Source organism: Microtus ochrogaster, unplaced genomic scaffold, assembly GCF_000317375.1.
Source record: "Microtus ochrogaster isolate Prairie Vole_2 unplaced genomic scaffold, MicOch1.0 UNK21, whole genome shotgun sequence".
Lineage (NCBI taxonomy): Eukaryota > Metazoa > Chordata > Mammalia > Rodentia > Cricetidae > Microtus > Microtus ochrogaster.
The window spans coordinates 3012997-3029369 of NW_004949119.1; the positions used below are offsets into that span (position 1 = coordinate 3012997).

The 16373-nt window shown below is 41.1% G+C and overlaps 1 protein-coding gene and 1 pseudogene across 3 annotated transcripts in view; both read left to right on the forward strand.

Annotated features, from left to right (window-relative positions):
* The window catches only part of Samd8 (sterile alpha motif domain containing 8), a 50464-nt gene extending 34359 nt beyond the window's left edge, over positions 1–16105 (forward strand). For 2 of the 3 annotated variants that reach the window (XM_005367667.3, XM_005367666.3), the window contains exons 4-6: positions 1255–1372; positions 11049–11199; positions 11577–11881. In XM_005367667.3, the coding sequence (XP_005367724.1) occupies positions 1255–1372; positions 11049–11199; positions 11577–11881 (574 nt within the window). Of the gene's footprint in view, positions 1–1254; positions 1373–11048; positions 11200–11576 lie in introns of all 3 variants that reach the window. The other variant, XM_005367665.2, reaches the window with a different exon arrangement.
* LOC101985854 lies at positions 9617–10370 on the forward strand (annotated as a pseudogene).
* Positions 16106–16373: the final 268 nt, after the last annotated feature.

Here is a 16373-nt window from a genome sequence, read left to right on the forward strand (position 1 = left end):
ACCAGGAAGTTCTGTGGTCACCATATACATCCTGAGCTTAGTTATTTTAGTTTTTTGAAGGTGAAAACAAAGGTTGAGGACTGCTATTTTTGTCACATTTTGAGGCCATTTTACCACATTTCTCATTCTGTCTTGTGTGTACTCCTATTTTGGGATGAAATGGTTTCAAAGCATGTATATCACTGCTTTGTGGTTAACTTTGGCTCACAAGACCCTGTGGATTCGAATATATCCACTCTTGAAAATAAGAACAAATTTAGCCTTAGAAGAAACTTTGGTAGGCACCTTGAAGCTTAGTAGTGACCTGGTAAATCCACACAGTGGTGTTTACTTAAACTGGACAAATCCTGGAGGCAGTGTTTACTTAGATACTTCTCAGATCCTCATCGTATGACATTGATGGGGTCCTCAGAAAGGTTGTTGAAGGGGATTTCCCAAGCTCTATCTAGATGTGTACACTAAAGATGAAAACATCCCTTCCTTGTGTTCAGGGCCGCTTTTGAGAAGAAGTCCCCCAAACACATAGTGTGTTTAGGTTAGCGCATTTACAGAAATAATGGTACAAATGATAGCACAGTTTATGATTACTCAAATTATGCTTATTCAAAGTTTCTGTTTTAGGTATACTTTATAAAACTTAGTATTACTTTCATATCTTAAGTTTAAGTTAGGGACAGCTTAGAATAACTTCATATAGCCACTCTTATCAACCATTTTAGTGCTGTTAATGAGCAAAAGTAGATTCTTGAGTGAGTAACTTTACTCTGCTATAAACAACTTAAGGGGTGGGCCAGGTGACTCTGGTAAAAAGCACTTCCTGCTGTTCACGGCATTGGAGTTCAGTTCCCAGTGCCCACACTGAATGGCTCTCAGCTGCCGGTAACTCCAGTTCCAGGGAATCCTACACATTTGGCCTCCAAGGACACCTCCACATCCCTGCACACACTCACAAGCACATACACATACCTACACGTAATTAAAAAGTAATAAAATAAACCTTAATAAACCTTTTTTGAATAGTACTAATCCCAAGGCCCCCAGTATTACTTCTGTCTCTTCATTATTGATTCCAATCCCAGCCCTGGCCCCACGCAAACACTGACCCATTTGTCTCTGTGGTTTTCCTTTTAATACAGAACTCCTAAGAGGGGGTAAGACTTCTCTCCTTCATAAAGACTGGTGGTTTCCCCTTGCGTTCTCTCTAGGAGAGTTTGGACTAGTCTCTGATTTCTGCTCTGATCACTCTGTTCACAGGTCAATCCTTCTGCGAAGGCTCTGTAGTCTGATGGGCACTGTATTTTTGCTTCGCTGCTTTACCATGTTTGTGACCTCGCTCTCCGTGCCAGGACAGCACCTGCAGTGCACTGGAAAGGTAGCCTGCTACCTTCTATATGTTCTTTATTGTTGTTTTGGATTAATGACACAATTATGCAGGAGGACAAAGATTGTGCTTTTCATGTTAAATGTGCTTTGATGTATTTGCAGTATCAGTAGTGAACTTGACAGAAATGGCTGGCTTAAGTGACCTTCAGCTAGACTTGTCTCCCTGTGATTCCATCATGGAGAGTAGTTCCATGTTATGGGGCTATGGGAAAACAATATTTTGGCTCTATTTTTCTGCTACATTTTCCCTTCCTCACTATACTTAGCATCTTATTTATAATTTTTTTAGTATTCATTAATTATGTACCATAATGGGTTTCATTATCACACTGTCATACATATTCACAATGCATTTGTATCACATCCACCCTTGATACACTTTAGATATTCGTATGGTGTGTTCTGGTCCTTTATTGCTTCCATTGCTCCTTTTCTCATTTTTAAGATTTATTTATTATGTATAGTGTTCTGCCTGCATGTATACCTGCATGCCACTCGAGGGCACCAGATCTCATTACAGAAGGTTGTGAGCTACCATGTGGCTGCTGGGAATTGAACTCAAGACCCCTGGAAGAGCAGCCACTGAGCCATCCCTCCAGCCCCCATCACTCCTTTTCTTTAAACATTTTAAGCACTTTCCAGTTGAAACTAACCTGGTACTCTGTAAACTGTCTAGAATATATGAAATATTGATATTTTTTTCTCTTTGGTTTTGGTGTGTGCTTTATAATTTCCTATTTTATTACATTGTTGATGTATCCTTTTCTGGTTAAACAGAGGACAAATTATGCTGATAGGGAACAAAAAAGGTTTATAGCTGGGCAGTGGAGGCACACGTCTTTAATCCCAGAACTTGGGAGGCAGAGGCAGGCTGATCTTTGAATTTGAGACCAGCCTGATCTACAAAGTGAATTTCAGGACAGCTAGGGCTGTTAGACAGTGAAACCCTGTCTTGAAGAACCAGAAATAAAATAAAATAAGAATAAAAATAGAAAAATGAATTTAAGCTCAGTGACAGGGTGAGTGTATAATGTCCACAGGGTCCTGAGGTTCAGTCCCTTTCCATCATCACCCACCCCCACATACAGGGTGAGTGTATAATGTCCACAGGGTCCTGAGGTTCAGTCCCTTTCCATCATCACCCACCCCCACATACAGGGTGAGTGTATAATGTCCACAGGGTCCTGAGGTTCAGTCCCTTTCCCATCGTCACCCACCCACCCACCCCCACATACACTTAGTTAATTTTTAAAAATCAATAAAATAATTTTAAGTGTTCAGGATCTCAGTTAGGCGTAGTTATACATACCTTTAATCTCAGCACTTGGGAGGCAGAGGCTGGCGGATCTCTGTTCAAGCTGAGCTCCAGGACTGTGGGACTCAGGGTTATGTAGAAAGATTCGTTTAAAAGAAACAAGACCAAAACTTGATGATATCATATGTCCTTGGTACACAAAATTGTGAATAGTTAGATTCAGACAGGGGACTTAATGGGCATTAACACCTTTGTTATTTCAATGTTTGTAAAACAAAATTAGGTGCCTTTGCCTATACTGCAGTAGTACAAAATAGCTGGCAGGCCAATTAGGGAAGGAAGATTAAGCACCCAAAGGAGATAAGAGTTAAAAATACTGCCCTTCATGTGAAGGGCAGCAGAGTTCTCCAGGCATTAGGCATGTGAGGCTGAGCACTTAGAAGGACTGAAAGCAAATATTAAAGTTACAAACAGTTGGGGAGTTTTGTGTTTTTCAATATAGAAAAAACATTTCTTTTTCTCCGTTTTTTTTCCTTTTTTCTTTTTGGAAACAGGGTTCTCTGTGTAGCCCTGACTGTCCTGGAACTTGCTCGGTAGACCAGGCTAGCCTCGAATTCACAGATCTGCCGGCCTCTCCTCTGGAGTACAGGGATTAAAGGCATGTGCCACCACCACCTGGCAGAAAAACATCTTTTTATTACAAAGTTGACCGTGTAAATTATATATAAATGTATATATGTTAAAAAAGCAAAAGCTTACATAGAACCCTTTTTGTCCCAACCTATAAGTAAAACCTGTAAGTAAAAATAGTTGTGCCTACTTGCACAGATCTGGCTTGGAGTTTCTTCTTTCTTTTCTCCCTCCCTTGGATGCAGAATCTCGCTATGCAACTCTGGGTAGCCTAGAACTCAGGCTGGCCTGGAACTCACAGAGATTCTTCTGTCTCTGCCTCACAACTGTTAGGATTAGAAGTGTTGGGTACCTCCAGCAGCACAAATCATTTTTATGTAGAGTTTGTATTACTCCAATAAGTTGACATTGATGGACATCCTTCAACTGAAGGATGAATTTCAAAGGTGGAACTGTAATTTAGGGTTAAGTTACTGCTATATTATTCTTTATCTTGTATGTCTGGGTAAGGCCTGAGGTTAGTGTCAGGTTCTTTTCTTGATCAATCTCCACCTTATAGACTGAGGCATTTCAGCATGCACGTGGAGCCACCAGTTCAGCTAACATCCAGCTGCTCTGGGGAATTCTTGTCTCCTCCTCTTCATACTGGGATTACCAATGGGTCATTGTATCCAGCTAGCCTTTTAGTTTTGTCTTGGCATGGGTTCTAGGGATCTGAACTCAAGGCCCATTTGCATAGAAGCACTTTACCCATCTCCCCAGTCTCCTTAGTTACTTTTTTTGTAAAGAGCACATAGTAACTTTGTAACCTTTTTTAAAAATTGATATTTATTGAGCTCTACATTTTTCTCTGCTTCCCTCCCTGACTCTCCCCTCCCCGCTTCAACCCTCCCCCAAGGTCCCCATGCTCCCAATTTACTCAGGAGATCTTGTCTTTTTCTACTTTCTTCTACTTTGCATCTGGATTAGATCTATGTAAGTCTCTCTTAGTGTCCTCATTGTTGTCTAAGTTCTCTGGGATTGTGGTTTGTAGGCTGGCTTTCTTTGCTTTATGTTTAAAAAGCACCTATGAGTGAGTACACGTGGTAATTGTCTTTCTGTGTCTGGGTTACCTCACTCAAAATAATGTTTTCTAGCTCCATCCATTTTCCTGCAAAATTCAAGATGTCCTTATTTTTTTCTGCTGTGTAGTATTCCATTGTGTAAATGTACCACATTTTCCTTATCCAGTCCTTGGTCAAGAGAAATTAAGGTGGTTCCAGGTTCTGGCTATGACAAACAAAGCTGCTATGAACATAGTTGAGCACATGTCCTTGTGGCATGATTGAACATCCTTTGGATATATACACAAAAGTAGTATTACTGGGTCTTGAGGAAGGTTGTTTCCTAATTTTCTGAGAAATGGCCACACTGACATCCAAAGGGGTTGTTCCAGCTTGCATTCCCACCAGCAATGCAGAAGTGTTCCCTTTTCCCCACAACCTCTCCAGCATAAGTTGTCATCAGTGTTTGTGATCTTGGCCATTGTTACAGGTGTAAGATGGAATCTCAGAGTTGTTTTGATTTGCATTTCTCTGATGACTAAGGATATTGAACATTATCTTTCAGCCATTTTAGATTCCTCTGTTGAGAGTTCTCTGTTTAGATTTTTACTCCATTTTTTTTATTGGATTATGTGATCTTTTTGTGTCCAATTTCTTGAGTTCTTTGGATATTTTGGAGCTCAAACCTCTGTCTGTTCTGGGTCTTCTATTCAGTTCCATTGGTCCTCCTGTCTGTTCTTATGCCAATACCAGCCTGTTTTCAGTACTGTAGTAGAGTTTGAAGTCAGTGATTGTGATGCCTCCAGTAGTTCTTTTATTGTATAGGATTATTTTGGCTATCCTGGGTTTTTTGCTTTTCCATATGAAGTTAAATACCATTCTTTCGAGGTCTTTGAAGAATTTTGCTGGGCATTGCATTGAATCTGTAGATTGTCTTTGGTAACTTTGTACTTTTTTAAAGTATCCTTTCTTTCTGAAGCAGTGCAGTGAACATTATCCATGTTTGCTTTTAGTTTCCAGATATCACTCAAAAATATTCATCAAAAAATATTTTAAATTTAGGGGGTGTTGCCTGGTGATGGTGGTGCACGCCTTTAATCCTAGCACTCAGGAGGCAGAGGCAGGTGGATATCTGAGTTAGAGGCCAGCCTGATCTACAGAGGGAGTTCCAGGACAGGCTCCAAAGCTACAGAGAAACTTTGTCTCAAAAAAAACAAAAGGAAAAAAATATTAAAGAGAGTGTGTGTGTGCAGATATGCAAGTGCAGGCGTACACATGCCTCAGCATGAGTGTGTGGTTCAGAGGACAGCTCTTGAGAGCCACTTCTCTCCTGCTGCTTGGTGAGGCCCAGAAATTGAACTCCAGACATTGGGCCTGCCCAGGAGTGCCTCTACACACTGAACCTTCTTGCTAGACCCACTCAGGCCTTTACTTATCAGAGCAAAACTGCACTGAAACAGTCACCAATAACTGGACGTGGCAGTTCATACCTATAATCCCAGCACTCAGAAGGCTGTGTGTGGCAAATTTGAGAACAGCTGAACCACGTGGTGCACTGATTTTCAACCTGTAGCTCATAATCTGTTTGACCCTTTTGCAGGTTGAACAATCCTTTTATAGGGCTCACATAACAGATACCCTGCATATCAATTATTTACATCAAAGTTTATAACTAGCAAAATCACAGTTATGAGGTAGCAATGAAAATAATTTCATGGTTGGAGTCACCTCAACATGAGGAACTGTTAAAAGGTCGCATCATTAGGAAGGTTGAGAACCACTGCCATAGTGAATCCCACAAAGACCAGAGGTGTTGGATTTCTTGGAGCTGCAGTTGGGAGCCATCATTCATGGGTGCTGGGAAGTGATTAGGGTCCTTCGAAAGAACAGTACATATTCTTAATCACAGAGCCCACTCCCCAAGTCCCAGCAGACTAAACTGAGTCACCTATCCCAGTGTACCAATTAAGGGGTTAGTGATAGAAGACAGAGAGATTTGGTCATTGTGGCCACTTGGGAAAGAGGAGCAGACAGAGGAGTCCAGTGACCTCCAAAATCAGTACTGATAACAACTTTAGGTTTAAGTAGAGGAAAAGTTGGAGTAAGAAGTACATGTAATAAGGCCTCCTTGGTCTAAGTGTGGTCTGGTTGGTACCTCAGTTCTTGCTATTGCCTGAGGGAAAAAGCCAGTTCCCATGAGGTGACTAGTCTTGCTTGAGGGTGATCTCATGATGGGGTGACCTGTCAGTGAGGCTCCAATGGACTGCAAATTTAGGGCAGTAGGTCTGGAAGGGATACTGAGACAGCTAACAGTAGAGCATCTCAGTTCTCATCCTTAGCTTTCTTTGTACCATCATTTTAGCTTTGAAGGAAGAGAAAATAAACTGAGTAGAAGCCATGTCTAGCATGCCTTTGAGCAGAGTTAAGCTTGCGACTCATCCACGGGAAGTGAGGTAGATGCTCCGATTCGAGCTTTTGTCCTGCTTTGAGCCTCCTTGTGCAGCTGAGGAGTCCTTGACCTTCAGCCGGAAGATCCTCTGGCTGTTTTAGAACAGCCGCATGGTTCCGAGTTGTGTGATGTAACTGTCACAGCAGTTGTAAGCAGTCTCTGGAAGTGATGACAGTACTGCATTTGACTGGAGGTGGAGGCTGGGTTTTCATTCCTACAGCATGCCACTTTGTTCACTTTTCGTTTATATAAGAACCTAATCTCCTGAAATTATACCATATGTAGTTTGACGTGAAGGCAAAAACATTTCCCCCCGAAAGTATACTAATTGATTAGGAACAAACTGTAATGAAGTTGTGTGCTTTCCCTCTGAAAGTTTGACGGTTTTAGTCTCAATAGATTACTAGAAGAAAAGGCATACAAATTTGATAATACCTCCAGAGCCGTGTACAAAGTAGGGGACTCTGCCAGAGTGTTGAAGTTTGTTTTTCATTATACAAAGGAATAAGGGACAGGGGGCTTCTGGAGGTGTGGCAAGTTCAAGAGAGGACCTCCTTGGCCATGAATGGCAGCCTTATTATCCAGACAAGATTTTTCAGGTAGCAACAGATGGACACGTGTGTAATCTCTGTCTAGGCTGGAGGATTCAGACCCTCAGTCTCTGCCTCCTGCTAAAGGCAGATCTGGAGATCTCAAAGAATGCTTTTGTGTTTGCATCTTTTGCTTAATTAGCTAATGTAGATAGATGCTTCTTTTTATACACGGGGGGATTTTTAAAGCCCTTACTGAGTGCAGTTTTCTGAACAGCCAGATCCAAAGATATCAAAGGAATATATTTAAGGTGGAACAGAACATAAGCTTGTTATGCAGATAAGAGAATTTCCTGTGCTTGAAGGGAACTATCAGGGGACAGGCACTGAAGAGAAGGCTGGATCTTTGTGCACGTCACTCTCCACTGTGGACAGTCCTCTTTCTGTTTCTGCTGACTTTTCTTTATTATAGTTATGTATGGCTATTTCCATCCAAATCTGCCCTAAATGCTGCTAATTGCTTTGAAGCATAATGCAGCCTTCCTATTGACCTACATTACTTATAGCAGTCTCAAAAGTAGAGTGTTATGAGGATAATAACCAAAGCCAAATCCCTTACAGTGAGATCCCTAGGCCTATATTATTATTATTGACCTACATTATTTATAGCAGTCTCAGAAGTAGAGTGTTATGGGGATAATAACCAGCAGCCAAATCCCTTACAGTGAGATCCATGGGCATTTCATTTTTGATAAATTAATGGTTTAAAATCATAGAACCAAGATTGTTTTTGAAATTTAGCAGCACAAAGCTAATTTGCATATCTTGTCATCCAGACAGTTTTTCTGTGGCATGATTTCTAATGGGTCTTAATAGTCAGATATTAGTGGGTAAAAGCTGAAAGATCAGAGAAGCAGATCAGCCAGCCACTAGTCCTTACCTCTACAAATCCTCAGACCAAATGGGGTATCCTGTCTCTACAAGTCCTCAGGCTGAATGCTTTGAACTCCTGTCTCCTCCCACCTTATATTCCTCTCTCCACCTCCTTAGTACTGGGATTAAAGACATGTGCTCCCAAGTGCTGGGGGCAAAGGCTCTGTTTCTCTTTTAGACTGATTCAATCTCATGTAGCCCAGGGTGGCTTTGAACTCAAGAGATCCACTCTGTCTCCTGAGTGCTGGAATTAAGGTGTGTGCCATTACTGCCTGGCCTCTATGGCTAACTAGTATGACTAGCTCCACACTCTTATCTTCAGGCAAGCTTTATTTGTTAAAGCACAAACAAAATATTACCACATTTCTCTTTTTTGTAAATAAAAAAATTATAAAAAAATAAAATAAGGCTATAGCTAATATAAGAAAACTATATATAATAAGTACCCAACGATATATATACGGGCAATAAGTACATCAACAATGTCTAGTCCATTTGCATTTGACACATTCAAAGAAAATACTCTGTGTCTATCCTACTGAGTCAAATCTTATTCCTAATACTCTTTCCATTCTAACTCTCATTACCAACCCAAAGTTATCTTTTTATGTCTCTCAACCTTATACACTTTACATTTCCTTAGTGATTTCTTTTCTGAGTCTAGTAAACAAGGAGACTGTAGCTGTCGTGTGTTTAGTCCCTCAGAGACCCAAGAAGAAAACATTAGCCAAGTAAAGCAGGAAGTGCGAACAAGCAACTTCAAAAAAAATGTGAGAAATGACAGAAACAGCTGGCTGCCTGGACAGTTACCCAAGGTTCCTCTGTAATGTTGGGGCATCCATCTTTGGCCTATAGGCCTAGAATATTTGACAGACTTTTCTATGAAGCATGATTTTTTCGAAGGATTGTCCTACCTTGTCTTGGCAAAATTCAGCAGTCCTTTTTTTGTGTCCTGCTTTTCCAATTTAGACAGCATACTGCCAGTAGTCAAGGCAAGGACACTTTCTTGCCCAGTGGCTTATTTTTGCTACAAAGAAAGCAAACGCCCTATGGAGTTTTTTTGATGACCATCATCTTTTCTGAGGTACATTTGTGCTGCCAGGAGCAGGCATGACTCATGATCATAAAAGAAGAACCTGTGTTATTAAAACTTCTTAAATGCCATATTCTGCAGATCTCTGAAGTGTTTGAAGATGACCTGTCTATCTAAAATATATGTTTGACCTTGAAAACATACCTAATATGACTACAAGTTCAGTTGTAATAAGTGATTGACTACTACTGACCAATATTTGTTATTATCCTAAATAGTTGGTAATAATAACTTTCAAGGGCTGAAACTTTGTATTACATTGTTAAATGAGTTGCATAGATACAATACCTTGAACAACATTAGAAATGTATGTACAGGGTCATCTTCTTTTCTTCCTGTAACTGTTTCTTTCTCTGAGACCTGTGACTCAGCCCTGATAGCAAGATGTCTTCAGGACATGCAAAAATTGGGCATCCTGCCCCCAACTTCAAAGCCGCAGCTGTTATGCCAGATCGACAGACAATTCAAGATATCAGCCTAAATGAGGAAAATAGAACACATTCTTCTGTCACCCTCTTGATTTTACTTTTACGTACCCTACCGAGATCATTGCTTTCAGTGATAGGGCAGAAGAATTTAAGAAACTGAACTGCCAAGTGATTGGAGCTTCTGTGGATTCTCACTTCTGTCATCTGGCATGGATTAATATACCCAAAAACAAGGAGGATTGGGACCTATCAACATTTCCTTTGGTATCAGATCCCAAGCACACCATTTCTCAGGATTATGGAGTCTTAAAGGCTGATGAAGGTATCTCTTTCAGGGGCCTCTTTATTATTGATGATAAAGGTACCCTTCGACAGATCACTGTAAATGATCTTCCTGTTGGCTGCTCTGTAGATGAGATTCTGAGACTAGTCCAGGCCTTCCAGTTCACTGACAAACATGGTGAAGTGTGCCCAGATGGCTGGAAACCTGGCACTGATACCCTCGAGCCTGGTGTCCAAAAGAGCAAATACTATTTCTCTAAGCAGAATTGAATACTGGACCATTTTTCTGCCAGGCTGCACTGGGCAGCCAGAAGAAAATCTCTTGTACTCTATTCGTGCTTAAACACAAAACTTGGTGTGATCTAAGACATCCCTTTCCTACAGTGCTGGAGGGTTAGCCTTTCTTTCACTGTTGGAAATAACACAAAGAAACCCTGTCTCGAAAAACCAAAAATAAAATAAAGATTTTAATAAAGATTTAAGCATAGGCATTGTGGGATAAAAATAAGCAAATAAAATAAAATTTAGGGGTATTCTTGTAACCTTGGCTGGCCTATGTCTTTGAGAATATAGCCTTGGACTCTTGATCCTCCTGCCTCTGACTATGAAGTGTTGGGTTATGGACATGTCACATCATTCTTGACTTTGACCTTTTCACTTTCCACTTTTTGCTTTTGTTGTTGTCTTGAGATGTGCTCTCTCTATGCCCCTGGCTGTCCTGGAACTCAGTATGTAGACCAGCCTGTGCTCAAGTCCCTTCAGCATGTGTTGCATGCCCAGCTGGACGTTTTCACTCTCGAGGACTCTACTAGAAAGGAGCTCGAATTACTGTGATCTCACTTAATTAGCAGCATTTTCTGAGGCTGGGAAAGCTTTTGGTCACTCTGGACCCACTTTGAATTAATTGGGTTTGCCTTTGCCTGAATGAATCATTCCTCACGAATTCCCTTCCCATAATGGATCTGGGGAATCTTGGAACCTCTCTAAGCATTTGAAGAACTAATTCAAAGATTTCTTTATAGATATATGGAAGTGTGTGGGAGAAACTACACCGGGCATTTGCCATTTGGAGCGGCTTTGGTATGACCCTGACTGGTGTCCACACTTGTGGAGATTACATGTTCAGTGGCCACACAGTTGTTCTAACCATGCTGAATTTTTTTGTCACGGAATGTAAGTATGTCTTCACTGCTTCTGTACATATCAGACAGCTGGTTGCAGAGGAGGAAATGGGGAGGATGTAAAATCCTAGGAAGAATAAATAGGCAGTTGGGCTGGGGTTGGAAGTTACTTGGTGGAGTGCCGGTCTGTCATGCATGATCCTCAGCACCGCATAAAAGCGTGTGATGGCACATGCCTGTCGTCCCAGAAGTTCCAGTTCATCCTCAGCTACACAAGCAGTTCAGGGCAGCCTGAACCACATGAGACAGGGCTGGGGGCACATAGCAGGTTGGGGAGCAGCAGCTTGTAGCCTACCCTGAGAAGCATGTGACCAAGAAGCTTTGGAAGAAATGTGTTTTTAAATGACCCTTCTGTTGTCCTTCTCCTAGATACACCAAGAAGCTGGAATTTCTTGCATACTCTGTCCTGGGTTCTCAACCTCTTTGGAATCTTCTTCATCTTGGCTGCCCACGAACATTATTCCATTGATGTGTTTATTGCCTTTTATATCACAACGAGACTCTTTTTGTACTACCATACTCTGGCCAATACCAGAGCGTATCATCAGAGTAGGAGAGCAAGAATTTGGTTTCCTATGTTTTCTTTCTTTGAATGCAATGTTAATGGCACAGTACCTAATGAATATTGTTGGCCTTTTTCTAAACCGGCAATAATGAAAAGACTAATTGGATGAAGACTGTATCTCTGTAATGAGTTTGTTGTTAAATATACAGTAGTTACGGAATGAAAATGAATAACTTTGCTTTGTCCCAGGTTGTTCCTGGATATGTTGCATTTTTGGCTTATATGTTGACAGATTTCCTGTTCTGAGCAAGTCTGTGACTATAAAACTCAAGAAAGAGCAACCAAGACTCCTCACCTAGCTGTTTAAACAAAGAGCTCCAGGAGGGATTTCCTGCCCCTCCTCCTTTGCAGGAAGACCCAGTGTGTGGGTGATGTGCATGCTGAGTGTTTGCTTACTGAGCTCAAACACATCAGCTTGGGCTGCTTGATGGATTTTTATTGATTTTCAGTAGGACTCAAGTCAAATATTTTTTGAAGCTCTTTCCCCCTAGTGGGTGAACCAGTCTCACTTCTTCCTTGAGCTAATCTGTGTCTGTCTGGAAAGTGATCGTCTTACTGGTAAACATGTTTTGCCCTTTGAACCATTTTTAAGAAAAGTGTATTGAACACAGCAACTGGTGTGAAACAAGAAGAGAATGCAAGGGGCCACGTGTGTGGTGGTGACATGCTGGTCAGGTGTCATTGGTGGTGACAGGCTGGTCAGGTGTCATTGGCCTTCCCACTGATGCAAATGTGGGGTCAGCATTTTCACCATAGGTGCAGTTCCTGTTTTGTTTTAAAGCTTCAGTGTGAACAATAGAAAGGACTCATGAGGGAAACAGCTGCCTTCGTAACAGTAAAGTGGGGTCATTTTAGTGCTGTAAGTGTCTGGAGTAAAATTTTTGTTACAGGGCAGATGACAGCCCAGTATATGCTTTTCTTAATGATGTGACTTAGTGAGACAAGTAAGAGGGTTTTACCAGATGTTGAAGTTCTTATGTCAGTAAATAAGTAAATGTGCATGCAAAGAAGTCTTTCTTCTAATGAAAAAATTCTACAGGTTGTAGGCATAGTGTTAGCGCTGTGGGGATTTTTGTTTTATTTTCCTGAAATATCTCATTTTTGACTGTTGAAAGTAAACAGTCTGAGACATATTTGGACACTAAAAGCTTGTTGCTTTTTATCTTAAAAAATAATTGTGTACATACATTCTTTCTATAGTTTTAATTTGGCAGTCAAGAACTAAAATGAATTAGCTCTGTTTGCATTAGAAAATTACCTTTGGTGATTAATTTTACCTCTGATACCATCTGTCACTTTAGCTTTGACCTTAACCTGGTTGTAGAATTGGAAATTGACTTTCAATGTAAACAAGTGGGATACTAATTGTGTGGTTTTTACATTCCATTTCAATACACGGACTTTGAGGAGGTGCTGGCATGCTGAGGTCACAGTTAGACCACAGCAGACATCTATTTCTTCTCTGTTTGGATGAAATATTTATTATTGCAATTGGAGTCATAGTCCCACCCTCTCTGAAGCTACCTGGGTGAATCAGGCAGGAAAGGGATATTAGGCAGGCAGGTTTCAGCCCGCGCTGAACAACCGCGCTCCGGGTCTCTGGAGAGAGCACTCATTTATGACTTGAGAAATGATGTGAGGTGACTCAAGTTTAATTATGTTTTTAAATCTTATACTGCAGAATCTTACAGTATTTTAAATTGCTGATTCTGTTACAAGCCAGGATCAAAAATGCCTATATCTCATGTAAAGAGATTACATAGTCATGGGGTGAAGGTTTTCCGTGCATGTTTAAGTGGTTTGACTTGTGGTCAAAGGCCATTACTGCCACCCTCTTACCCCCATCCCCTGACATAGCATGTCAAACCCAACTTAGCTAGGGGAGCTAGTGTTGGCTTTCGGAGACTGTTCCAGAAACACATGTCAACATGAATTTTAAAATGTTAACTATATTCATGGTAAATGTCTTAACATCAGGCTTCTCTCCTCATATGGATTATTGTAGAACAAAATAGAAAAGTAAATGCAGGTAGCTTTGCTGCGCTATTGCAGCCCACAGTGTCCTTGTGAGTGGCCTCACGGTTACTCCCAATGTTTGAGGAAAGGTAGGCTAGATAGTAAGCTGTTAGCTGTTATAAGAGCGTTTACATGAGATAATCATCTTCTGGTCTCAACTAAGACAATTAGTTTTCAGTTTTTGTCTTTGCACCTTTTCTCTTGTTGAAATCTTAACTGTAGAGAAGATAGAGTTTCTGTTTACATTCTGGGCAGGATGTGGCTGGGTGGAGAGGCTCCATGCCTTTGAATCTTGTAGTTGATTCTGCAGTTGTACGAGCATTTCATCGTTGACAACTTAGTACAGAAGGGAAAGGTTTTGAGTTTGGGGATTCCAACTAGGGGTTTTGTAAGAAGACCTTGATGGATTGCCTATGTTCTATAAACAGTGTTGTTGCCCTCCCTGTGTGTGGTGCTAAACCTAGGGCTGTGTGTGCCCGGCAAGGGCTCAGCTATTGATCTACATCCTCAGCTCTGTTTTACGGGGCAAGGCAGGGCATCTTATTGAAAGGGAGCTGGTAGGAAAGGAATGAGGCAGAAACCTTTTTTGTCTGGGTTGTACTTCCCAATAGGCTGTCCTGCAGTCCTGTCTAACCAGACTTGCTATGGCAAAAATACTTTTAATCGTGCTGATTCTAAATGTTAATGATCTTCCAAATCGAAAGCAATAGGCTATGTCTTAGAATCAGTCAATTTAACAAACTAGAAAAACCACTGCCAGGAGCTTACCATTGGCACTATGAGTGGCAGCCCTTCTGCCTGCCTGTTAGGACCGAGAGCTGGCAGAGATGAGAGGAGCAGATCCTCTTACAGCAGAGAGGAAGCAACCTGTTTTAGGAACGTGTGCAAAACTTGTCTTTTTCTCCCCCCCCTTTTTTTTTTTAATTTTTAAAGTTATTTTTTGTTTTTGAGGCAGGGTTTCTCTGTATTGCCTGGGCTGTCCTGGAATTCAGTCTGTAGATTAGGGTAGCCTCGAACTCAGGGATCCACCTGTGCTCGGATTAAGTTCAAATTCATGACAAAAACCTGCTTTGATCATATTTAGCAAAAAGCAGTTTTATCACTTAAAGATTCTAGAGCTAAAATCCTTAAGAATGTTTATGGTGTTCTTGACTTAAATTCCCTGATTTAATACACTTAATTATTTGATAGTCTTTTGTAGAAAGAGATCCCATAGCCAGGCGGTGGTGGCACACGCCTTTAATCCCAGCACTGGGAGGCAGAGGCAGGCGGATCTCTGTGGTCTACAGAGCTAGTTCCAGGATAGGCTCCAAAGCCACAGAGAAACCCTGTCTCGAAAAACCAAAAAAAAAAAAAAAAGAAAGGGATCCCATAGTCAAAGCAGTGAAAGCACCTGTCAGCCCGCTAAGGTTCTCAGCCCTTGGAGACAAGAGCACTCCTTAGAATAGTTTATTTGCTTTTCTTCATCCAGTGTGAAAGCCACCAAAGCATGTCAGTTTAATGACAACTTTACACGGTTTAGACAGCTGCTGTTTGGCCTTGGTTGTCCCCACCCTGTACCTCTGCAGCTGGGGATTGGTGAATCCCATTAGTGCTCAGAGAGCTTCAGCCAACCGACCGGCGGGAAGATTCTGTTTGTCTCTCCTCACAGAGCTGTAAACTGCTGAAAGTGTTGTAGAAGGGCTTGTTGGGTCACCTGTCAGTTCACATAACTAATGTTGTATCCAGTCCAGTCAGTACAAATGCCTGTGAACTCTAAGCTATTCCCCAGCTACACTAGGTTGTTCTGAGGATACGTTCTACTGTGTGTTGATCAAAGGCCTCTAGTGTGTGTCTCCTGTCTCGGCAGAAGGAAGCTTTGTGCTTCGCCAGGAGAAGGAATATTATGAAGTTGCTTGTTTTCTTCATTGTTATTTCACATCTCTTTTAATCTGAGCTACTGGATTATCTGAAAAACTAAACAGCCTGTTGTTATTAACATCTTTTAAAATGTTTAATTTTAATAATTTTTCATTGAAGAATTCGTGAATTGTTAGGATAACGAAAGTTTCTGATATGGAACAAAGGAGGTGAACCTAACTCAGTAAAGAAGCAGTTTGTGTGGACTAAGCTGGGCGTGTCTCCCTTTCCACAGAAAAACTAGTGTTACTTGAAGATATGAAAGTTCCTGTGGTAGCCATACCTTGAAGCACAGTGTTGTATATAAGTAAATACCTGATTCTAAATTAAATCCAGATTTAACTAATATATTATTTTATATCTTTGTTGTATTAAAATGTTTTAAAACACTAAAAATAAAACATTTGAAAGTTGACTTGCAGCTTATTTAGATATCCTTCACTGTTAATATGGTGTGTCTTTGTTGTTTCAGACAGAATCTTGCTATGTAGTGTGCTCTGGTCTGCATCTTCTGTGCACTTCCTGGCTTTCCTTGCCGTTTGCCTGCATCAGCCCCCTAAGTGCTCGCACTGTCAGGTGCCATGGAATCTTAGTCACCATCCTCCCCCACCCCGTGTCTCAGCGCTGCAGCTTGAAAAGAAAAAAAGTTTACGTACACTTCGCAGTACACACGTGGAGGTCAGAAG